Source organism: Bombina bombina, chromosome 4, assembly GCF_027579735.1.
Source record: "Bombina bombina isolate aBomBom1 chromosome 4, aBomBom1.pri, whole genome shotgun sequence".
In the NCBI taxonomy this organism is placed as follows: Eukaryota; Metazoa; Chordata; class Amphibia; order Anura; family Bombinatoridae; genus Bombina; species Bombina bombina.
The window spans coordinates 383,496,870-383,521,845 of record NC_069502.1 but is presented as its reverse complement, the minus strand read 5'-3'; the positions used below and the strand labels follow the sequence as shown (position 1 = coordinate 383,521,845).

The window sequence follows — 24,976 nt, the reverse complement described above, 5'->3', positions numbered from 1 at the left end:
CTTACTAGTAAAAGTAAAGGGTGAGGTCTGTCCGGACAGAGCGAAGTTCCCCTGCAGAGTTTGGGGAAATTGCAGCGTGTGCGATGGCGTGTGACGTCACAGCTTGCCGGTTCCGGTCCTGTGTTAGGAAGAGAGGTGAGCCGCGTCTGTCTCTAAAGTTGCAAGCAGGTTAGAGGGTGAGAAGCTGGATTCAACAATCAAGCAATTTGGTATGAGTAGGAGGGAAATTTAAACTGCTTGTTGGGGAGGAGTTATGTAAGTGTGAAAAGACACAGCTATACAAAGGATAAGGCAAAGAACTTAGTCAATTATTACAGTGTCCTAATCCAGTTTCAAAGAAGGAACGTTTGTTGCACAACTTGGATGTAGTTCGTGCTCTCAAATTTTACTTAGCAGCTACTAAGGATTTCAGACAAACTTTGTCTTTGTTTGTTGTTTATTCTGGTAAACGGAGAGGTCAAAAAGCAACTTCTACCTCTCTCTCCTTCTGGATTAAAAGCATTATCCGATTGGCTTATGAGACTGCCGGACGGCAGCCTCCTGAAAGAATCACAGCTCACTCCACTAGGGCTGTGGCTTCCACATGGGCCTTCAAGAACGAGGCTTCTGTTGATCAGATATGTAAGGCAGCGACTTGGTCTTCACTGCACACTTTTTCTAAATTTTACAAATTTGATACTTTTGCTTCTTCTGAGGCTATTTTTGGGAGAAAGGTTTTGCAAGCCGTGGTGCCTTCCATTTAGGTGACCTGATTTGCTCCCTCCCTTCATCCGTGTCCTAAAGCTTTGGTATTGGTTCCCACAAGTAAGGATGACGCCGTGGACCGGACACACCTATATTGGAGAAAACAGAATTTATGTTTACCTGATAAATTACTTTCTCCAACGGTGTGTCCGGTCCACGGCCCGCCCTGGTTTTTTTAATCAGGTCTGATAATTTATTTTCTTTAACTACAGTCACCACGGTAACATATGGTTTCTCCTATGCAAATATTCCTCCTTAACGTCGGTCGAATGACTGGGGTAGGCGGAGCCTAGGAGGGATCATGTGACCAGCTTTGCTGGGCTCTTTGCCATTTCCTGTTGGGGAAGAGAATATCCCACAAGTAAGGATGACGCCGTGGACCGGACACACCGTTGGAGAAAGTAATTTATCAGGTAAACATAAATTCTGTTTTTATGGGCACTCAGTTTGTATGTTATATTAGGAACAAACGTTTGTGTGTCTGGGAGTACTATGTTTATTTTATTTGGGACTTCTGTTTGGAGGGTTCACTTGGCTTATTTTGGGTTTTTTATAACCCACATGGCTCAAGGATCGTTTTGTAACTTTCTGTGTAGGCCCCAGCAACATCGGGTAGAGAGAGGCGGGGCCTATTTTCGCGCCTCAGTTGCGCATTTATTTTGCATAGGCAAGCAGCAAGCCACAACAGAAGGGCCCTGGAGCACTTCTAAGGGCCTAATAATCGAAGCTTCATTTCCACATTTTTGATCCTTGAGGGCAGGGTACTGACAAGGGTTTTACCGGGTTTTTAACTCTTTTTAATCCGGTTTTCTCATTTAAGGGTTAATTGCCTTAATATTTGTGGTGCAATCTTACTAATGCTTGAGAGGTATACTGTAAATATTTCGGAGACTTTTCATCCGGGGGAGTGGGAGCTCCATCCGGAGGTGTTTGCTCAACTGGTTCAGCTATGGGGCACACCAGAATTGGTACTGATGGCGTCTCGTCAGCACGTCAAACTTCCTTGTTACGGATCCAGGTCCAGGGACCCTCAGGCAGTACTAATAGATGCTCTAGCAGTACCCTGGTCGTTCAACCTGGCTTATGTGTTTCCACCTTTCCCTCTCCTTCCGCATCTGATTGCCAGAATCAAACAGGAGAGAGCCTCAGTGATTTTGATAGCACCTGCGTGGCCATGCAGGACTTGGTATGCAGGCCTGGTGGACATGTCATCTCTGCCACCATGGACTCTGCCACTGCGACGGGACCTTCTAATTCAGGGTCCGTTCAAGCATCCAAATATAATTTCTCTGCAGCTGACTGCTTGGAGATTGAACGCTTGATTTTATCAAAGCGGGGTTTCTCTGAGTCGGTCATAGATGCCTTGATTCAGGCTCGAAAGCCTGTCACCAGGAAAATCTATCATAAGATATGGCGTAAATATCTTTTTTGGTGCGAATCCAAAGGCTACTCATGGAGTAAGATCAGGATTCCTAGGATTTTGTCCTTTCTTCAAGAAGGATTGGAAAAAGGGTTGTCAGCTAGTTCCCTAAAGGGACAGATATCTGCTTTGTCTATCCTATTGCACAAGCGTCTGGCTGATGCCCCAGACGTTCGGGCTTTTTGTCAGGCTTTAGTTAGAATCAAGCCTGTGTTTAAACCTGTTGCTCCGCCATGGAGTCTAAATTTAGTTCTAAATGTTCTTCAGGGGGTTCCGTTTGAACCCATGCATTCCATAGATATTAAGCTTCTATCTTTGAAAGTTCTGTTTCTAGTTGCTATCTCTTCAGCTCGAAGAGTTTCTGAACTATCTGCATTACAATGCGACTCGCCTTATCTTGTTTTCCATGCTGATAAGGTGGTTTTGCGTACCAAACCTGGGTTCCTCCCTAAGGTTGTTTCTAACAGGAATATCAATCAGGGAATTGTTGTTCCTTTTCTGTGTCCTAATCCTTCTTCTAAGAAGGACCGTCTGTTGCACAACTTGGACGTGGTTCATGCCTTGAAGTTTTATTTGCAGGCAACCAAAGATTTTCGCCAGTCATCTTCTTTGTTGTCTATGCTTGAAAGCGTAGAGGTCAAAAGGCTATGGCTACCTCTTTCCTTTTGGCTGAAGAGCATCATCCGTTTGGCTTATGTGTCTGCTGGACAGCAGCCTCCTGATAGAATTACAGCTCGCTCCACTAGAGTGGTGGCTTCCACATGGGCTTTTTAAAATGATGCTTCTGTTGAACAGATTTGTAAGGCTGCGACTTGGTCTTCGCTTCATACCTTTTCCAAATTTTCCAAATTTGATACTTTTGCTTCTTCTGAGACTATTTTTTGGGAGAAAGGTTTTGCAAGCAGAGGTGCTCCTTCCGTTTAGGTTCCTGTCTTGTCCCTCCCTTCATCCGTGTCCTAAAGCTTTGGTATTGGTATCCCACAATTTAGGATGAATCCGTGGACTCGGTACATCTTGCAAAATAAAACAAAATTTATGCTTACCTGATAAATTTCTTTCTTTCTTTTGCAATGTACCAAGTCCACGGCCCGCCCTGTCTATTCTAGACAGATAGTATTTTTTTTATGTAAACTTCAGTCACCTCTGCACCTTATAGTTTCTCCTTTCTTTCATGTAATTAACAAGAGTCCATGAGCTAGTGACGTATGGGATATACATTCCTACCAGGAGGGGCAAAGTTTCCCAAACCTTAAAATGCCTATAAATACACCCCTCACCACACCCACAAATCAGTTTTACAAACTTTGCCTCCAAGGGAGGTGGTGAAGTAAGTTTGTGCTAGATTCTACGTTGATATGCGCTCCGCAGCAAGTTGGAGCCCGGTTTTCCTCTCAGCGTGCAGTGAATGTCAGAGGGATGTGAGGAGAGTATTGCCTATTGAATGCAGTGATCTCCTTCTACGGGGTCTATTTCATAAGGTTCTCTGTTATCGGTCGTAGAGATTCATCTCTTACCTCCCTTTTCAGATCGACGATATACTCTTATATTTACCATTTCCTCTACTGATTCTCGTTTCAGTACTGGTTTGGCTTTCTACAAACATGTAGATGAGTGTCCTGGGGTAAGTAAGTCTTATTTTCTGTGACACTCTAAGCTATGGTTGGGCACTTTATTTATAAAGTTCTAAATATATGTATTCAAACATTTATTTGCCTTGACTCAGAATGTTCAACTTTCCTTATTTCCAGACAGTCAGTTTCATATTTGGGATTATGCTTTAATTATCATATTTTTCTTACCTCAAAAATTTGACTTTTTTCCCTGTGGGCTGTTAGGCTCGCGGGGGCTGAAAATGCTTCATTTTATTGCGTCATTCTTGGCGCGGACTTTTTTGGCGCAAAAATTCATTTCGTTTCCGGCGTCATACGTGTCGCCGGAAGTTGCGTCATTTTTTTGACGTTATTTTGCGCCAAAAATGTCGGCGTTCCGGATGTGGCGTCATTTTTGGCGCCAAAAGCATTTAGGCGCCAAATAATGTGGGCGTCTTATTTGGCGCCAAAAAATATGGGCGTCGCTTTTGTCTCCACATTATTTCAGTCTCATTTTTCATTTGCTTCTGGTTGCTAGAAGCTTGATGTTTGGCATTGTTTTCCCATTCCTGAAACTGTCTTATAAGGAATTTGATCTATTTTGCTTTATATGTTGTTTTTTCTCTTACATATTGCAAGATGTCTCACGTTGCATCTGAGCCAGAAGATACTACAGGAAAACCTCTGCCTGCTGGATCTACCAAAGCTAAGTGTATCTGCTGTAAACTTTTGGTAGCTATTCCTCCAGCTGTTGTTTGTATTAAATGTCATGACAAACTTGTTAATGCAGATAATATTTCCTTTAGTGATGTACCATTGCCTGTTGCAGTTCCCTCAACATCTAAGGTGCAGAATGTTCCTGATAACATAAGAGATTTTGTTTCTGAATCCATAAAGAAGGCTTTGTCTGTTATTTCTCCTTCTAGTAAACGTAAAAAGTCTTTTAAATCTTCTCTCTCTACAGATGAATTTTTAAATGAACACCATCATTCTGATTCTTTGGACTCTTCTGGTTCAGAGGATTCTGTCTCAGAGATTGATGCTGATAAATCTTCATATTTATTTAAGATGGAATTTATTCGCTCTTTACTTAAAGAAGTACTAATTGCTTTAGAAATAGAGGATTCTAGTCCTCTTGATACTAATTCTATACGTTTGGATAAGGTTTTTAAAGCTCCTGCGGTTATTCCAGAAGTCTTTCCTGTTCCTAATGCTATTTCTGCAGTAATTGCTAAGGAATGGGATAGATTGGGTAATTAATTTACTCCTTCTAAACGTTTTAAGCAATTATATCCTGTTCCGCCTGACAGATTAGAATTTTGGGACAAAATCCCTAAAGTTGATGGGGCTATTTCTACCCTTGCTAAACGTACTACCATTCCTACATCAGATGGTACCTCGTTTAAGGATCCTTTAGATAGAAAAATTGAATCTTTTCTAAGAAAAGCTTATCTATGTTCAGGTAATCTTCTTAGACCTGCTATATCATTGGCTGATGTTGCTGCAGCTTCAACTTTTTGGTTGGAAACTCTAGCGCAACAAGTAACAAATCGTGATTCTCATGATATTATTATTCTTCTCCAGCATGCTAATAATTTCATCTGTGATGCCATTTTTGATATTATTAGAGTTGATGTTAGATTTATGTCTCTGGCTATCTTAGCCAGAAGAGCTTTATGGCTTAAGACTTGGAATGCTGATATGGCTTCTAAATCAACTCTACTTTCCATTTCTTTCCAGGGAAACAAATTATTTGGTTCTCAGTTGGATTCTATTATTTCAACTGTTACTGGTGGGAAAGGAACTTTTTTACCACAGGATAAAAAGTCTAAAGGTAAAAACAGGGCTAACAATCGTTTTCGTTCCTTTCGTTTCAACAAAGAACAAAAGCCTGATCCTTCGTCCTCAGGAGCAGTTTCAGTTTGGAAACCATCCCCAGTCTGGAATAAATCCAAGCCTGCTAGAAAGGCAAAGCCTGCTTCTAAGTTCACATGAAGGTACGGCCCTCATTCCAGTTCAGCTGGTAGGGGGCAGGTTACGTTTTTTCAAAGAAATTTGGATCAGTTCTGTTCACAATCTTTGGATTCAGAACATTGTTTCAGAAGGGTACAGAATTGGTTTCAAGATGAGACCTCCTGCAAAGAGATTTTTTCTTTCCCATGTCCCAGTAAATCCAGTGAAAGCTCAAGCATTTCTGAATTGTGTTTCAGATCTAGAGTTGGCTGGAGTAATTATGCCAGTTCCAGTTCCGGAACAGGGGATGGGGTTTTCTCCAACATAGGTGTGTCCGGTCCACGGCGTCATCCTTACTTGTGGGATATTCTCTTCCCCAACAGGAAATGGCAAAGAGCCCAGCAAAGCTGGTCACATGATCCCTCCTAGGCTCCGCCTACCCCAGTCATTCTCTTTGCCGTTGTACAGGCAACATCTCCACGGAGATGGCTTAGAGTTTTTTAGTGTTTAACAAGCCTGTTTACAAACCTTTGACTCCTCCTTGGAGTCTCAATCTAGTTCTTTCAGTTCTTCAGGGGGTTCCGTTTGAACCCTTACATTCCGTTGATATTAAGTTATTATCTTGGAAAGTTTTGTTTTTAGTTGCAATTTCTTCTGCTAGAAGAGTTTCAGAATTATCTGCTCTGCAGTGTTCTCCTCCTTATCTGGTGTTCCATGCAGATAAGGTGGTTTTACGTACTAAACCTGGTTTTCTTCCAAAAGTTGTTTCTAACAAAAACATTAACCAGGAGATTATCGTACCTTCTCTGTGTCCGAAACCAGTTTCAAAGAAGGAACGCTTGTTGCACAATTTGGATGTTGTTCGCGCTCTAAAATTCTATTTAGATGCTACAAAGGATTTTAGACAAACATCTTCCCTGTTTGTTGTTTATTCAGGTAAAAGGAGAGGTCAAAAAGCAACTTCTACCTCTCTCTCTTTTTGGATTAAAAGCATCATCAGATTGGCTTACGAGACTGCCGGACGGCAGCCTCCCGAAAGAATCACGGCTCATTCCACTAGGGCTGTGGCTTCCACATGGGCCTTCAAGAACGAGGCTTCTGTTGATCAGATATGTAGGGCAGCGACTTGGTCTTCACTGCACACTTTTACCAAATTTTACAAGTTTGATACTTTTGCTTCTTCTGAGGCTATTTTTGGGAGAAAGGTTTTGCAAGCCGTGGTGCCTTCCATTTAGGTGACCTGATTTGCTCCCTCCCTTCATCCGTGTCCTAAAGCTTTGGTATTGGTTCCCACAAGTAAGGATGACGCCGTGGACCGGACACACCTATGTTGGAGAAAACAGAATTTATGTTTACCTGATAAATTTCTTTCTCCAACGGTGTGTCCGGTCCACGGCCCGCCCTGGTTTTTTAATCAGGTCTGATAATTTATTTTCTTTAACTACAGTCACCACGGTACCATATGGTTTCTCCTATGCTATTATTCCTCCTTAACGTCGGTCGAATGACTGGGGTAGGCGGAGCCTAGGAGGGATCATGTGACCAGCTTTGCTGGGCTCTTTGCCATTTCCTGTTGGGGAAGAGAATATCCCACAAGTAAGGATGACGCCGTGGACCGGACACACCGTTGGAGAAAGAAATTTATCAGGTAAACATAAATTCTGTTTTATTCAAATCTCTTCATTGTACCAAAGAAGGAGAATTCCTTCAGACCAGTTCTGGATCTAAAATTATTGAATCGTTATGTAAGGATACCAACGTTCAAGATGGTAACTGTAAGGACTATATTGCCTTTTGTTCAGCAAGGGAATTATATGTCCACAATAGATTTACAGGATGCATATCTGCATATTCCGATTCATCCAGATCATTATCAGTTCCTGAGATTCTCTTTTCTAGACAAGCATTACCAATTTGTGGCTCTACCGTTTGGCCTTGCTACAGCTCCAAGAATTTTCACAAAGATTCTCGGTGCCCTTCTGTCTGTAATCAGAGAACAGGGTATTGTGGTATTTCCTTATTTGGACGATATCTTGGTACTTGCTCCGTCTTTACATTTAGCAGAGTCTCATACGAATCGACTTGTGTTGTTTCTTCAAGATCATGGTTGGAGGATCAATTTACCAAAAAGTTCTTTGATTCCTCAAACAAGGGTAACCTTTCTGGGTTTCCAGATAGATTCAGTGTCCATGACTTTGTCTTTAACAGACAAGAGACGTCTAAAATTGATTACAGCCTGTCGAAACCTTCAGTCTCAATCATTCCCTTCGGTAGCCTTATGCATGGAAATTCTAGGTCTTATGACTGCTGCATCGGACGCGATCCCCTTTGCTCGTTTTCACATGCGACCTCTTCAGCTCTGTATGCTGAACCAATGGTGCAGGGATTACACGAAGATATATCAATTAATATCTTTAAAACCGATTGTTCGGCACTCTCTGACGTGGTGGACAGATCACCATCGTTTAATTCAGGGGGCTTCTTTTGTTCTTCCGACCTGGACTGTAATTTCAACAGATGCAAGTCTCACAGGTTGGGGAGCTGTGTGGGGATCTCTGACGGCACAAGGAGTTTGGGAATCTCAGGAGGTGAGATTACCGATCAATATCTTGGAACTCCGTGCAGTTTTCAGAGCTCTTCAGTTTTGGCCTCTTCTGAAGAGAGAATCGTTCATTTGTTTTCAGACAGACAATGTCACAACTGTGGCATACATCAATCATCAAGGAGGGACTCACAGTCCTCTGGCTATGAAAGAAGTATCTCGAATTTTGGTTTGGGCGGAATCCAGCTCCTGTCTAATCTCTGCGGTTCATATCCCAGGTGTAGACAATTGGGAAGCGGATTATCTCAGTCGCCAAACGTTGCATCCGGGCGAATGGTCTCTTCACCCAGAGGTATTTCTTCAGATTGTTCAAATGTGGGGGCTCCCAGAGATAGATCTGATGGCCTCTCATCTAAACAAGAAACTTCCCAGGTATCTGTCCAGATCCCGGGATCCTCAGGCGGAGGCAGTGGATGCATTATCACTTCCTTGGAAGTATCATCCTGCCTATATCTTTCCGCCTCTAGTTCTTCTTCCAAGAGTAATCTCCAAGATTCTGAGGGAATGCTCGTTTGTTCTGCTAATAGCTCCGGCATGGCCTCACAGGTTTTGGTATGCGGATCTTGTCCGGATGGCATCTTGCCAACCATGGACTCTTCCGTTAAGACCAGACCTTCTGTCTCAAGGTCCTTTTTTCCATCCGGATCTGAAATCCTTAAATTTAAAGGTATGGAGATTGAACGCTTGATTCTTGGTCATAGAGGTTTCTCTGACTCCGTGATTAATACTATGTTACAGGCTCGTAAATCTGTATCTCGAGAGATATATTATAGAGTCTGGAAGACTTATATTTCTTGGTGTCTTTCTCATCATTTTTCTTGGCATTCTTTTAGAATACCGAGAATTTTACAGTTTCTTCAGGATGGTTTAGATAAGGGTTTGTCCGCGAGTTCTTTGAAAGGACAAATCTCCGCTCTTTCTGTTCTTTTTCACAGAAAGATTGCTATTCTTCCTGATATTCATTGTTTTGTACAAGCTTTGGTTCGTATAAAACCTGTCATTAAGTCAATTTCTCCTCCATGGAGTTTGAATTTGGTTTTGGGAGCTCTTCAAGCTCCTCCGTTTGAACCTATGCATTCATTGGACATTAAATTACTTTCTTGGAAAGTTTTGTTCCTTTTGGCCATCTCTTCTGCTAGAAGAGTTTCTGAATTATCTGCTCTTTCGTGTGAGTCTCCTTTTCTGATTTTTCATCAGGATAAGGCGGTGTTGCGAACTTCTTTTGAATTTTTACCTAAAGTTGTGAATTCCAACAACATTAGTAGAGAAATTGTGGTTCCTTCATTATGTCCTAATCCTAAGAATTCTAAGGAGAAATCATTGCATTCTTTGGATGTTGTTAGAGCTTTAAAATATTATGTTGAAGCTACGAAATCTTTCCGTAAGACTTCTAGTCTATTTGTTATCTTTTCCGGTTCTAGGAAAGGCCAGAAAGCTTCTGCCATTTCTTTGGCATCTTGGTTGAAATCTTTAATTCACCTTGCCTATGTTGAGTCGGGTAAAATTCCGCCTCAAAGAATTACAGCTCATTCTACTAGGTCAGTTTCTACTTCCTGGGCGTTTAGGAATGAAGCTTCGGTTGACCAGATCTGCAAAGCAGCAACTTGGTCCTCTTTGCATACTTTTACTAAATTCTACCATTTTGATGTATTTTCTTCTTCTGAAGCAGTTTTTGGTAGAAAAGTTCTTCAGGCAGCGGTTTCAGTTTGAATCTTCTGCTTATGTTTTTTGTTAAACTTTATTTTGGGTGTGGATTATTTTCAGCAGGAATTGGCTGTCTTTATTTTATCCCTCCCTCTCTAGTGACTCTTGTGTGGAAAGATCCACATCTTGGGTAGTCATTATCCCATACGTCACTAGCTCATGGACTCTTGTTAATTACATGAAAGAAAACATAATTTATGTAAGAACTTACCTGATAAATTCATTTCTTTCATATTAACAAGAGTCCATGAGGCCCACCCTTTTTTGTGGTGGTTATGATTTTTTTGTATAAAGCACAATTATTCCAATTCCTTATTTTATATGCTTCGCACTTTTTTTCTTATCACCCCACTTCTTGGCTATTCGTTAAACTGATTTGTGGGTGTGGTGAGGGGTGTATTTATAGGCATTTTAAGGTTTGGGAAACTTTGCCCCTCCTGGTAGGAATGTATATCCCATACGTCACTAGCTCATGGACTCTTGTTAATATGAAAGAAATGAATTTATCAGGTAAGTTCTTACATAAATTATGTTTTTCTTCCTTGGCCTTCGGTCGAATGACTGGGGGGTGGAGTTAAGGGGGAGCTATATAGACAGCTCTGCTGTGGTGCTCTCTTTGCTACTTCCTGTCAAGAAGGACAATATCCCACGTTAGGATGAATCCGTGGACTCTGTACATCGCAAAAGAAAGAAATTTATCAGGTAAGCATACATTTTGTTTTTTCTGAATCCGTTATTGAAGCTATGATTCAGGCTCGTAAGCCTGTGTCTAGAAAGATTTTTATAAGATTTGGAGTATATATATATATATATATATATATGTATTGGTGTAATTCTAGAAATTTTTCTTGGAATAGAGTTAAAATTCCTAGGATTTTGTCTTTTCTCCAAGAGGGTTTGGAGAAGGGTTTATCTGCTAGTACCTTGAGGGGTCAAATTTCTGCTTTATCTATTTTGTTGCATAAACGTCTGGCAGATATGCCAGATGTTAAAGGGACAGTCTAGTCAAAATTAAACTTTCATTATTCAGATAGGAATTGTAATTTTAATCAATTTTCCAAATTACTTTTATCATCAAATTTGCTTTTTTCTCTTGGTGGTATTAGTTAAAACTAGACATAGGTAGGCTCATATGCTAATTTCTAAGCCCTTGAAGGCTGCCTCTAATCACGTGCTTTTTAAATTCCTTTTCAACACAAAGAGATTGAAAGTACACGTGGGCCATATAGATAACACTGTGTTCAGGCACAGGGGGTTATTTAAGATTTAGCACAAAACAATGCTAAATGCAAGACAATAGATACTAAACAGTCACAGTCATGTGATCAAGGGGCTGGAAGAATGTTCTTAGATACAAGGTAATCACAGAGGTAAAAAGTTTATTAATATAACTGTGTTGGTTATGCTGCAAAACTGGGGAATGGGTAATAAAGGGATGATCTATCTTTTAAAACAATAACAATTCTATTGTAGACTGTCCCTTTAAGTCTTTTTGCCAGGTTCTGGTTAGTCAGGCCTAGGTTTAAATTTGCTACTCCTCTGTGGAGTCTCAATTTGGTTCTTAGAGTTCAACATGCTCCTTTTTGAACCTATGCATTCTTTGGTTATTAAGTGTTTATCCTGGAAAGTTTTGTTTTCACTAGAGGACATTAGTACACATGTTTCCTATAGATAACATTGAGCTCATGCACGTGAATTTACCATGGAGTCAGCTCTGATTGGCTAAAATGCAAGTCTGTCAAAAGAACTGAAATAAGGGGGGGCAGTCTGCTGAGGCTTAGATACAAGGTAATTACAGAGGTAAAATATGTATAATTATAACTGTGTTGGTTATGCAAAACTGGGGAATTGGTAATTAAGGGATTATCTGTCTTTTAAAATAACAAAAATTCTGGTGTTCACTGTCCCTTTAATATTTTGATGGTTTGTGATTTTAAATAGCAATCCAGCTATGTAATTTGCAAAAAGAAGCATAAATGAGCAATTCCTCATACATTTTAATGCGCTGCAGCTGGTATCATTTTGGATTGTGTTCGTTGTATTTGAGGGTTACATTGCTATTAGATTATAGCCCTTCTAGGAGGAATAGCGGTAAGTTAGCCTTAAGCCTGTTGTCATTAAAGGGACAGTCAAGTCCAAAAAAAACCTCATGTTTCAAATAGGGCATCTCATTTTAAACAACTTTCTAATTTACTTTTATCACCAATTTTGCTTTGTTCTCTTGGTATTCTTAGTTGAAAGCTAAACCTAGGAGGTTCATATGCTAATTTCTTAGACCTTGAAGGCCGCCTCTAATCTAAATGCATTTTGATAGTTTTTCACCGCTAGAGGGCATTAGTTCACGTGTTTCATATAGATAACATTAAGCTCATGCACGTTACCATGGAGGCAGCTCTGATTGGCTAAACTGTAAGTTTGTCAAAAGAACTGAAATAAGGGGGCAGTCTGCTGAGGCTTAGATACAAGGTAATTACAGAGGTAAAACGTGTATAGTTATAACTGTGTTGGTTATGCAAAACTGGGGAATTGGTAATTGAGGGATTATCTATTTTTTAAAACAACAAAAATTCTGGTGTTGACTGTCCCTTTTAAACCTTTTGTTCCTGCACACTCTGTACTGTTACAGCTTCTGTAGGCAGGCCTTACATGATAGAGGATATGTCACCAAATAACAAGGAGCTGAAACCAGTAGTAAAGTCTCTACTTGCCTGTGATCAGACTTAAAGGGACACTGAACCCAATTTATTTATTTTGTGATTCAGATAGAGTATGCCATTTTAAGCAACTTTCTAATTTACTCCTATTATCAATTTTCTTTGTTCTCTTGCTATCTTTATTTGAAAATGAAGGCATCTAAGCTAAGTAGCCAGCCAGTTTTTGGTTCAGAACCCTGGAAAGCAGTTGTTTATTGGTGGGTGAATTTATCCACCAACCATCAAGAACAACCCAGGTTGTTAACCAAAAATAGGCAGACATCTAAACTTACATTCTTGCTTTTCAAATAAAGATACCAAGAGAATGAAGAAAATTTGATAATATGAGTAAATTAGAAAGTTGCTTAAAATTGCATGCTCTATCTGAATCACGAAAGAAATTTTTTTTGGTTCAGTATCCCTTTAAGTACAATACTTAACATGACAGAATTCAAAGCCAGCATGAAATGCATTTTGTGTTATTAACTCATTAACAATCAATGCAATTACCTTCATATAGACTGTGAATTTATGACACCAAATGCATTTCATCATAGACTGCGCTATTTGTAGATTTGTAAAATAAAGATATACAGCTTGGACACAATTTATAAAAATGCTGTGATCGTATGTTAAATCCAGAGAGCTGTAGTCCTTGTCCTTCTCTATTCCGCTTCATGTGTTATTAAATGCATTGAGATTTTTATCAGCTGCATTTCTTCTTGTAATATAGCTTTCTTTCTAATATGGTTTTTCTTGTTTCATCCTCCAGGATGGAACCCTGTTCGATGGCAGGCCTATCGAATCTCTGTCTCTCATCGATGCGGTTATGCCTGATGTTGTGCAAACAAGACAACAGGCATACAGAGACAAACTCGCACAGCAACAGCAAGCTGCGGCTGCTGCAGCAGCTGCCGCCGCCGCCGCTGCTTCTTCTACAGCTAACAATCAACAACCCTCCACAAAGAATGGTGAAAATACAGCAAATGGAGAGGAGAACGGAGGACATGCACTGGCAAGTATGTGTATTGAAATGTTTCTTGGTATTGGTTTCGATAACAAACCTTTTTTCTCTTTTACTATTGACCTAATTTAATTCATTTTCATTCTAAGTTAATTTTGTTCTCTCATTAAGAAGTACTTTTTATTAACTTTCACATGATTTCTCTATCTACCAGCAAATACATGATTTTACAGTTTCTTGCGTTCTTTCTGCTCTTTGCATGCAAGTATAAAAACTAATCACTGTTATAGTGTAGCAATATATACTTATACCTCCATTGTTTGATATTGTTTTACATTTGCTGACTACAACTTTATTACTTTTGCCATTTTAAAGTTTACTGTAATGTTTGTTGTGTTTAAAAAAAGAAACGATGAATGCCACAACATTACAGCTGTTTTAACGGGGGTCTCCCCAGGACCTTTTTAATTGGGGCACCAGAAAGCTGATTTTACTGATTTTACGGACAACCCAGCTACATTTTTTAGCTAATGTTAAAGGGATTTTCCAGCCAAAATTGGAAACCACATTGGGTGCATTTTGGTATTAAAGAGAATAAATTTTGTAATATACATTTATTAGCAAAAATGCTTCTAATAAAAGCTAAAGCTGTTTCAAAATGGTATTTAAGTATGCACCGTGCACCAGCATTTTTAACACAACACTAGCTCGTAGAGCCTAAGGTGCTTTTGCCATCTGGTAATAACTCAATTTGTTAATTGTTGACATGATTCAAGCTCCACTGATGATCTGAGGAGCTGCATTATTTAAAATGTGGGTGCCGTGACAATATCTAGCTATGCTTCACGTGCACGTGCAGAGAAAAATGTTAACTCTAAAACAGTGATAACTCTTACTAGAAGCATTTTTGCCGATACATGTATATTGCAAATATGTTTCTATACAAACATGTAATAAATCTATGTGCATTTATATTTTGACTGGAATGTCCCTTTAAGCTTAAATGAACTAATATTACAGTTTTTAAATCTTTATTGCACAAATTATTGTTAAATAAATGTATGTTAAATTATGCATTTGATTTGTGCTTTGGATACAATTTTTTTTTGTAATATTAGGTTTTACACGGCCCTCACCATGCTACTTGATAATGCCATCCGGCTGGCAAAATTATCTGTCAAGAACATAGTGTAATATTTAAAGGGGCTAAAACTGCAGTAAGGAATTTGTTAAACCTATAAAGTCACTCCAAAGTGAACATGGGACAGTAATTGGCAGTTTGAGATTGACTCACTAATTGTATAGCTCAGGATAGACAGTGTGTTGCTACTCTGGAGTAGACTGTGTATCCCTAATGCATAGGTTAAACACATAGGTATAGGGAAGCAGCAGTGTTATAAGACCATTCTCTAATTAGAGCATTTTCTTATTGCAATTTCATGCCCTTTTTAATTGTGTCTACACGTGTGACCCTTGTTATTTGTAGTAAGCATTTGCTGTTCTTTTTTAATTTAAAAGCTGTGTTTCAGAATTTTGTATATTTTGAAGAAGAATGCTGAATGGGGTGGATGCTGTTTAGTAAATATCCACAACTTTTTTTTTTTTTTTTTTTTTTATTATTTTCAATTTTAGAATATAATCATAGAGCATCCCCTGCTGGTTCAAGTGTGGAAAAACAGTTTGATAATGGTCAGCAACATCTTTTAATTACTTTATCTATTTTGCAACTGGATGTTAAATTATTTTGGCCTGAGACTTTTTTTTTTTTTTTTTAAATCTTGAAAGTTCTATAGATGCAATTTACTGAAATAAGATTTGTAGTTCCTGTGTGTGTTTTTATAATGCAGTAATTTTATCAGGATTTTGGATTCATTAGTGTTTTGTGTGTAAACCATTTACTTGAAATTCAAAGTGATATTGTCAGTTTAACCAGTTAACTAATGCCAGCAAGTTAACGTTATTAGTCTGTGTGTTTACAGTCTCTTCTCTTGAAGTATTTTCTATACTGAGAAACCTATTTAGTTTTGAATTGTTCTGTGGATAATTCTGTTAGCTCATTGGCAATCAAACAGTGCTGCAACACATGCATATTAAATATATTTCTTTAAAATTGTTAAACGTCTGCTTACATTGAAATTAAAACTTGCTAATTTTCTCGCTAATGCTCCCTTGTTCACACAGACAGTTCCCAGTTTTCTCTTGTGGAGAAAGAAAAACCACCAGAAGCCTTAAAAGATTTGTTTTCTACATAGCATTATACATTTTACAATACCCTCCTTTAGATAAGCCAGAGGGGAAAATTTTTCCTTTCCGTCTAATGGCAGTGAGAGTCCACAAAATCATTCATAACCTATGGGAAATACTTCACCTGGCCACCAGGAGGAGGCAAAGAGACCTCAAACAGAGCATTGAAGTATCCCTCCCACTTCCCCTACACTCTCAGTAGTTCTTTGCCTTGTTAAATGGAGGTAGACAGAGAGAGGTGCTCAAGAATGAGGCTTCAGTTGAACAGATTTGCAAGGCTGCTACCTGGTCTTCTTTTCATACTTTCACGAACTTTTTACTGATTTTGATATTTTTGCCTTAGCAGAGGCCTCTTTTGGGAGAGAGATTCTTCAAGCAATGGTACCTAGTAATTAAGGACTGCCTTCATTGCCTTTCTCTTCCTAAGCTAATACTCAACAGGTTGGGTGTTATTTTGTGGGCTCTCACCGACATTAGAAGGAAAATATAATTTATGCTTACTTGAAGATAAATTATTTTTCTTCTTTGCAGTGAGAGTCCACGAACCCGCCCTGAAATGGTGTAGTGGTGGCAGTCTTACAGCCCCTCTTTACCCCTTGTCTCTACTTTTACTTATCCTCGGCTTGAACTACAGAGAGGGTATGTCGCGCAGCTTCCTGCGCCGCCCTGGCTGTTGCCAGGGACGCAAAAGTTGCTGCTCTGGCTGTTGCCAGGGATGTGGCGGTTCCTGTGAGCGTGCGGCGATGACGTCATCGCCACACGTCTCTTCCTCTGAAGCCGGATCCTTTGAGCTTCTTGGCATGAATCGGCGCCTATGCAAGTACCTGCAGTGCTTACATACACTGCCCAAGTATAGGTGTTGCTTCCTGTGCTCCTGGGTGTTGTGTTACTGAATTGCTGGATTGTTATACTGTTGCTGAACTTTGCCTGTCTGACCACTCTGCTTGCTTAACCCCTGAACTGCTGGATTGCCATACTGATATTTAACTCTGCCTGTCTGACCGCTCTGCTTGCTTAACCCCTGAATTACTGGATTGCCATATTGTTGCCAAACTCTGCCTGTCTAACCATTCTATTGGTTTACCCCTGAACTGTTACACTGCTGGATTTCCTTTGATGCTGATAGCCGCCTGTTCCTGCTCTTTCTATTGGTTCACCCCTGTACTGCTTTACTACTTATTGCCTTCTTGTTGCAGGACTCAGCCTGTCTTGACCATTTTCTGTCTTCTTATTGCCCTGAAGGACTACCCTGTCTACAGTGAGTACTGCTTACCTCATTTCGCTAACTTACTCTGCTCTAAGATATTTCCTATCATTCCATTTTGATGCCGGGATAAGAAGATTACTGGCCAAGTTTGGTCTGATAGATATCCCACAAGCATTACAGGGTAGCGGAAGTGGGAGGGATACTTCAATGCTCTTCTTGGGGTTGTGCCTGTCTTTTCCTGGGGGCCAGGTCAAGTATTTCCCATAGTTTATGAATGATTTCGTGGACTCACTGAGAAGAAGGAAAATAATTTATCAGGTTAGTATAAATTATATTTTCTTTTACAAGATATGACACGTCCACGGATTTCATCCTTACTTGTGGGATATCGCCTCCTGGTCAGCAGGAAGTGGCAAAGAGCTCCACAGCAGAACTGTATATATAGCCCCTACCTTCCCTCCCCCCCAGTCATTCTTTTTGCCTGTGTTAGTGATAGGAAGAGGTAAAGTAAGCTGTTAGTTTAGATTCTTCTATCAAGAATTTTTTATTTTAAATGGTGCCTATGTGTACTATTTCTCTTGTTAAGTGTGTTCAGTCCACGGGTCATCCATTACTTATGGGATATATTCTCCCCCCAACAGGAAGTTGCAAGAGGATCACCCAAGCAGAGCTGCTATATAGCTCCTCCCCTCACATGTCATATCCAGTCATTCTCTTGCAACGCTCAACAAAGAAGGAGGTCGTGAGAGGAGATAGGAGTTTTTTACTTAATTATTCTTCAAACAAAAGTTTATTATTTTAAAATGGCACCGGAGTGTGCTGTTTTTTCTCTCAGGCAGTATTTAGAAGAAGAATCTGCCTGCGTTTTCTATGATCTTAGCAGACGTAACTAAGATCCACTGGCTGTTCTCGCACATTCTGAGGAGTGGGGTAACTTCAGAAAAGGGAATAGCATGCGGGGTCCCCCGCAAATGAGTTGTGTGCAGTAAAATATTTTCTAGGAATGGAATTGACTAAGAAAACACTGCTGTTACCCATATGATGTAAGTACAGCCTTTAATGCAGTAGTTGCGACTGGTATCAGGCTGATAAATGTATGCGCAGTTGAGTTATTTTCTAGGGACTAGAATTTGACTGAGAAAATACTGTTAATACTGAAATAATGTATGAGCCTTAACTGCAGTAGAAGCGACTGGTAGCAGGCTTAGTGATAACTTTGCATAACATTGGAAAAGTTTGTAAAACGTTTACTGGCATGTTATTCGTTTTTTTGTGAGGTACTTTGGTGATAAATCTTTTTGGGCATGATTTTTTTCCATATGGCTAACGTATATTACTGCATAGAAACCGTTATATCAGGTCTCCCACTGTTGTAATTGAGTGGGAGGGGCCTTTTTGTAGCGCCTTGTTGCGCAGTTAAAATTCTAGCACAGTCTTCCTGCTTCTTCCTCCTTGATCCAGGACGTCTCCAGAGAGCTCAGAGGTCTTCAAAATTCATTTTTGAGGGAGGTAATCAGTCACAGCAGTCCTGTGACAGTGTGTTTGACTGTGATAAAAGCGTTAAATCTTAATTTGATTATCCGTTTTTGGGTATTGAGGGGTTAATCATCCTTTTGCTAGTGGGTGCAATCCTCTGCTAATTTCATACGTTTTTTCTGTTAAAATTGTTTGTCATAACTGAATTAGGTCATTGTTATTTCAACTGTGTTTTAAAAGCGCTGCAGCGTTTTTTATCTTGCTTGTAAATTTATTGAAATAATTTTCCAAGCTTGCTAGCCTCATTGCTAGTCTGTTTAAACATGTCTGATACCGATGAATCTACTTGTTCATTATGTTTAAAAGCCAATGTGGAGCCCAATAGAAATATGTGTACCAATTGTATTGATGTTACTTTAAATAAAAGTCAGTCTTTACTGGTAAAGAAATTATCACCAGACAACGAGGGGGAAGTTATGCCGCCTAACTCTCCTCACGTGTCAGTACCTTCGCCTCCCGCTCAGGAGGTGCGTGAGATTGTGGCGCCAAGTACATCAAGGCCCTTACAAATCACTTTGCATGATATGGCTAATGTTATGAAAGAAGTATTATCTAATTTGCCTGAGTTAAGAGGCAAGCGCGATAGCTCTGGGTTAAGGACAGAGCGCGCCGATGACACGAGAGCCATGTCCGATACTGCGTCACAATTTGCAGAACATGAGGACGGAGAGCTTCATTCTGTGGGTGACGGATCTGATCCGGGGAGACCGGATTCAGAAATTTCAAATTTTAAATTTAAGCTTGAGAACCTCCGTGTATTGCTAGGGGAGGTGTTAGTGGCTCTGAATGATTGCGACACGGTTGCAATCCCAGAGAAATTATGTAGGCTGGATAAATACTTTGCGGTACCGGTGTGTACCGACGTTTTCCCTATACCTAAAAGGCTTACAGAGATTATTAGCAAGGAGTGGGATAGACCCGGTGTGCCCTTTCCCCCCCCTCCGATATTTAGAAAAATGTTCCCAATAGACGCCACCACACGAGACTTATGGCAGACGGTCCCTAAGGTGGAGGGAGCAGTTTCTACTTTAGCCAAGCGTACCACTATCCCGGTGGAGGATAGTTGTGCTTTTTCAGATCCAATGGATAAAAAAATTAGAAGGTTACCTTAAGAAAATATTTGTTCAACAAGGTTTTATATTACAGCCCCTTGCATGCATTGCGCCCGTCACTGCTGCAGCGGCATTTTGGTTTGAGTCTCTGGAAGAGGCGATTCGCACAGCACCATTGGATGAGATTATGAACAAGCTTAAAGCACTTAAGCTAGCTAATGCATTTGTTTCAGATGCCGTTGTGCATTTAACCAAACTAACGGCTAAGAACTCCGGATTCGCCATCCAGGCGCGCAGAGCGCTATGGCTTAAATTCTGGTCAGCAGATGTGACTTCTAAATCTAAATTGCTTAATATTCCTTTCAAAGGGCAAACCTTATTCGGGCCCGGCTTGAAAGAAATTATTGCTGATATTACTGGACGTAAGGGCCACACCCTTCCTCAGGACAGGGCCAAATCAAAGGCCAAACAGTCTAATTTTCGCGCCTTTCGTAATTTCAAGGCAGGAGCAGCATCAACTTCCTCCGCTCCAAAACAGGAAGGAACTGCTGCTCGTTACAGACAGGGTTGGAAGAGCAACCAGTCCTGGAACAAGGGCAAGCAGGCCAGAAAACCTACTTCTGCCCCTAAGACAGCATGAAGAAAGGGCCCCCTATCCGGAAACGGATCTAGTGGGGGGCAGACTTTCTCTCTTCGCCCAGGCTTGGGCAAGAGATGTCCAGGATCCCTGGACGTTGGAGATCATATCTCAGGGATACCTTCTGGACTTCAAAACTTCTCCTCCACAAGGGAGATTTCATCTGTCAAGGTTATCAACAAACCTAATAAAGAAAGATGCATTTCTACAATGTGTACAAGACCTCTTAGTAATGGGAGTGATCCACCCCGTTCCGCGGATGGAACAAGGGCAAGGTTTTTACTCAAATCTGTTTGTGGTTCCCAAAAAAGAGGGAACCTTCAGGCCAATCTTGGACCTGAAGATCTTAAACAAATTCCTAAGGGTTCCATCGTTCAAAATGGAAACTATTCAAACCATCCTACCCATGATCCAAGAGGGTCAGTATATGACCACAGTGGACTTAAAGGATGCCTACCTTCACATACCGATTCACAAAGATCATTATCGGTACCTAAGGTTTGCCTTTCTAGACAGGCATTACCAGTTTGTAGCTCTTCCCTTCGGGTTAGCTACGGCCCCGAGAATTTTTACAAAGGTTCTGGGCTCGCTTCTGGCGGTACTAAGACCGCGAGGCATAGCGGTGGCCCCGTACCTAGACGACATTCGGATACAAGCGTCGAGTTTTCAAAATGCAAAGTCTCATACAGAGATAGTTCTAGCATTTCTGAGGTCGCATGGGTGGAAAGTGAACATGGAAAAGAGTTCACTGTTACCACTCACAAGGGTTCCTTTTCTAGGGACTCTTATAGATTCTGTAGAGTTGAAGATTTACCTGACGGAGTCCAGGTTATCAAAAATCCTAAATGCTTGCCGTGTCCTTCATTCCATTCCAAGCCCATCGGTAGCTCAGTGCATGGAAGTAATCGGCTTAATGGTCGCGGCAATGGACATAGTGCCATTTGCGCGCCTGCATCTCAGACCGCTGCAATTATGCTTGCTAAGTCAGTGGAATGGGGATTACTCAGATCTGTCCCCTTTACTAAATCTAGACCAGAGCTTCTCTTCTCTGGTGGTTGTCTCGGGTTCATCTGTCCAAAGGAATGACTTTTCGCAGACCAGATTGGACGATTGTAACAACAGATGCCAGCCTACTAGGCTGGGGCGCAGTCTGGAATTCTCTGAAGGCTCAGGGATCGTGGACTCAGGAGGAGAAACTCCTCCCAATAAACATTCTGGAATTAAGAGCAATATTCAATGCTCTTCTAGCTTGGCCTCAGTTAGCAACACTGAGGTTCATCAGATTTCAGTCGAACAACATCACGACTGTGGCTTACATCAATCATCAAGGGGGAACCAGGAGTTCCCTAGCGATGTTAGAAGTCTCGAAGATAATTCGCTGGGTAGAGTCTCACTCTTGCCACCTGTCAGCGATCTACATCCCAGGCATGGAGAACTGGGAGGCGGACTTTCTAAGTCGCCAGACTTTTCATCCGGGGGAGTGGGAACTTCACCCGGAGGTATTTGCTCAACTAATTCTTCGTTGGGGCGAACCGGAACTGGATCTCATGGCATCTCGCCAGAACGCCAAGCTTCCTTGTTACGGATCCAGGTCCAGGGACCCGGGAGCGGTGCTGATAGATGCACTAGCAGCCCCTTGGGTTTTCAACATGGCTTATGTGTTTCTACCGTTTCCGTTGCTGCCTTGACTGATTGCCAGGATCAAACAGGAGAGAGCATCTGTGATTCTGATAGCGCCTGCGTGGCCACGCAGGACCTGGTATGCAGACCTAGTGGACATGTCGTCCTGTCCACCATGGTCTCTGCCTCTGAGGCAGGACCTTCTAATTCAGGGTCCTTTTAACCATCCAAGCCTAATTTCTCTGAGGCTGACTGCATGGAGATTGAACGCTTGATTCTATCAAAGCGTGGTTTTTCGGAGTCGGTTATTGATACATTAGTGACAACGGATGCCAGTCTACTAGGTTGGGGTGCAGTCTGGAATTCCCTGAAGGCTCAGGGTGTGTGGACTCGGTCGAAGCATCTACTTCCAGTCAATATTCTGGAGTTAAGAGCAATATTCAATGCGCTTCTGGCTTGGCCTCAGTTGGCGTCGGCCAAATTCATCCGGTTTCAGTCTGACAACATCACGACTGTGGCTTACATCAATCATCAGGGAGGAACAAGGAGTTCCTTAGCGATGACAGAAGTATCCAAGATAATTCGGTGGGCGGAAGCTTACTCCTGTTATCTGTCAGCAATATACATCCCAGGAGTGGACAACTGGGAAGCGGACTTTCTGAGCAGACAGATAGTTTCATCCAGGGGAATGGGAACTTCATCCGGAGGTCTTTGCCGCTATGATCCTCAGGTGGGGCAGACCGGAAATGGATCTGATGGCGTCTCGTCAGAAAGCCAAGCTCCAAAGATACGGATCCAGATCAAGGGATCCTCAAGCCGAAATGATAGACGCCTTGGCAGTGGCTTGGTTGTGCAGCCTAGCTTATGTGTTTCCACCGTTTGCTTTCTTTCCCCGGGTAATTGCTCGGATCAAACAGGAGAGGGCTTCAGTAATTCTAATCGCTCCTGCGTGGCCGTGCAGGACTTGGTATGCGGATCTGGTGGACATGTCCTCTGTGCCACTGTTGAAGCTTCCATTGAGGCAGGACCTTCTCATTCAGGGACCCTTCCTTCACCCGAATCTAGTTTCTCTGCAACTAACTGCTTGGAGATTGAACGCTTGATTTTATCCAAGCGAGGGTTCTCAGATTCGGTCATTGATACTTTGATTCAGGCACGTAAGCCTGTTACTAGAAAGATTTACCATAAGATATGGCGTAAATATCTTTATTGGTGCGAATCAAAAGGCTACTAATGGAGTAGGGTTAGGATTCCCAGGATTTTAGCTTTTCTCCAAGAAGGATTGGAGAAAGGGTTGTCAGCAAGTTCCTTAAAGGGGCAGATTTCTGCTTTGTCTATTCTGTTACACAAACGTCTGTCAGATGTTCCAGACGTTCAATCTTTTTGTCAGGCTCTAACTAGAATCAGGCCTGTGTTAAGACCAATTGCTCCTCCTTGGCGCTTGAATTTAGTTCTTAAAGTTCTTCAAGGGGTTCCGTTTGAACCCATGCATTCCATAGATATTAAGTTATCTTGGAAAGTTTTATTTTTGGTTGCTATTTCTTCTGCTCGCAGAGTTTCTGAGCTTTCGGCTTTACAATGTGATACACCTTATCTTATCTTCCACGCTGATAAGGTGGTGTTACGTACCAAACCTGGGTTTCTTCCTAAGGTTGTTTCTAACAAGAATATTAATCAGGAAATTGTTGTTCCTTCATTATGTCTTACCCTTATTCTAAGAAGGAGCGTATGTTACATAACTTGGATGTAGTTCGCGCCTTAAAGTTTTACTTGCAGGCGACTAAGGATTTTCGTCAAACATCTTCATTGTTTGTGGTTTTTGCTGGGAAACGTAGAGGTCAGAAGGCTACGGCTACCTCTCTTTCTTTTTGGCTGAAGAGTATCATCCGTTTGGCATATGAGATTGCTGGACAGCAGCCTCCTGAAAGAATTACGGCTCATTCAACTAGGGCTGTGGCTCCCTCATGGGCATTTAAAAATGATGCTTCTGTTGAACAGATTTGCAAGGCTGCAACTTGGTCTTCTCTTCATACTTTTTCCAAATTTTCCAAATTTGATACTTCTTCTGATACTGTTTTTGGGAGAAAGGTTCTTCAAGCAGTGGTGCCTTCCGTTTAGGTCCCTGTCTTGTCCCTCCCTTTCATCCGTGTCCTATAGCTTTGGTATTGTATCCCACAAGTAAGGATGAAATCTGTGGACTCGTCATATCTTGTTAAAGAAAAGGAAATTTATGCTTACCTGATAAATTTATTTCTTTTACGATATGACGAGTCCACGGCCCACCCTGTTATTTGGTTACAGACAGGTTTTTATTTTTGTTAAACTTTTTGTTAAACCTCTGCTCCTTGGCTTTTCCTTTCTCTCCCTAACTTCGGTCGAATGACTGGAGGGGGAGGGAAGGGAGGGGCTATATATACAGCTCTGCTGTGGAGCTCTTTGCCAATTCCTGCTGACCAGGAGGCGATATCCCACAAGTAAGGATGAAATCCGTGGACTTGTCATATCGTAAAATAAATAAATTTATCAGGTAAGCATACATTTCCTTTTATCTGCAGGAAGCATCATTCTCTTTGTATTCTTTTTAAGAAATGGAAAAGCATATAAATAGAATATATAGTGCTGCATATACATGTTGGGCATGTTTATTCAGTACTAAGTATAATCGGTCAACAAATCTGTTTAAACTTTAGAAGCCTGACAATGCTTAATTACCTGAAAAGTTAGAAGCCAGGGGTAAAATTCTAAGAGCCAGTGTATCCCTGGCTCCTGGGCTTGTCAAGCCCTATAATATACATTTTGTAGTTAAGAGAACCTCTTCTCATTTGGAGTGCTATATAATGTATTAGGGAAAGTTGTATTTTTTTTTTTTTGGGGGGGGGGATTCTGATCAAGACTGATAAACCGTTAAAGTGATCAGTTTTAAAAGTACCCACTGCAAAATTTGCTTGTTGAAAGAAGTGATATGGGTGAAAAGGTAGAGTTAGTTAAGGGACAGTCTAGTCCAAAACAAA

General features: G+C 41.1%; 1 protein-coding gene across 1 annotated transcript in view; it reads left to right on the top strand.

Annotated features, from left to right (window-relative positions):
* TBL1XR1 (TBL1X/Y related 1) overlaps positions 1-24,976 on the top strand; it is a 465,261-nt gene that overhangs the window by 98,860 nt on the left and 341,425 nt on the right. The window contains exon 4 of the mRNA XM_053710155.1: positions 13,478-13,724. Coding sequence (XP_053566130.1) covers positions 13,478-13,724 — 247 coding nt within the window. The remainder of the gene's footprint in view (positions 1-13,477; positions 13,725-24,976) is intronic.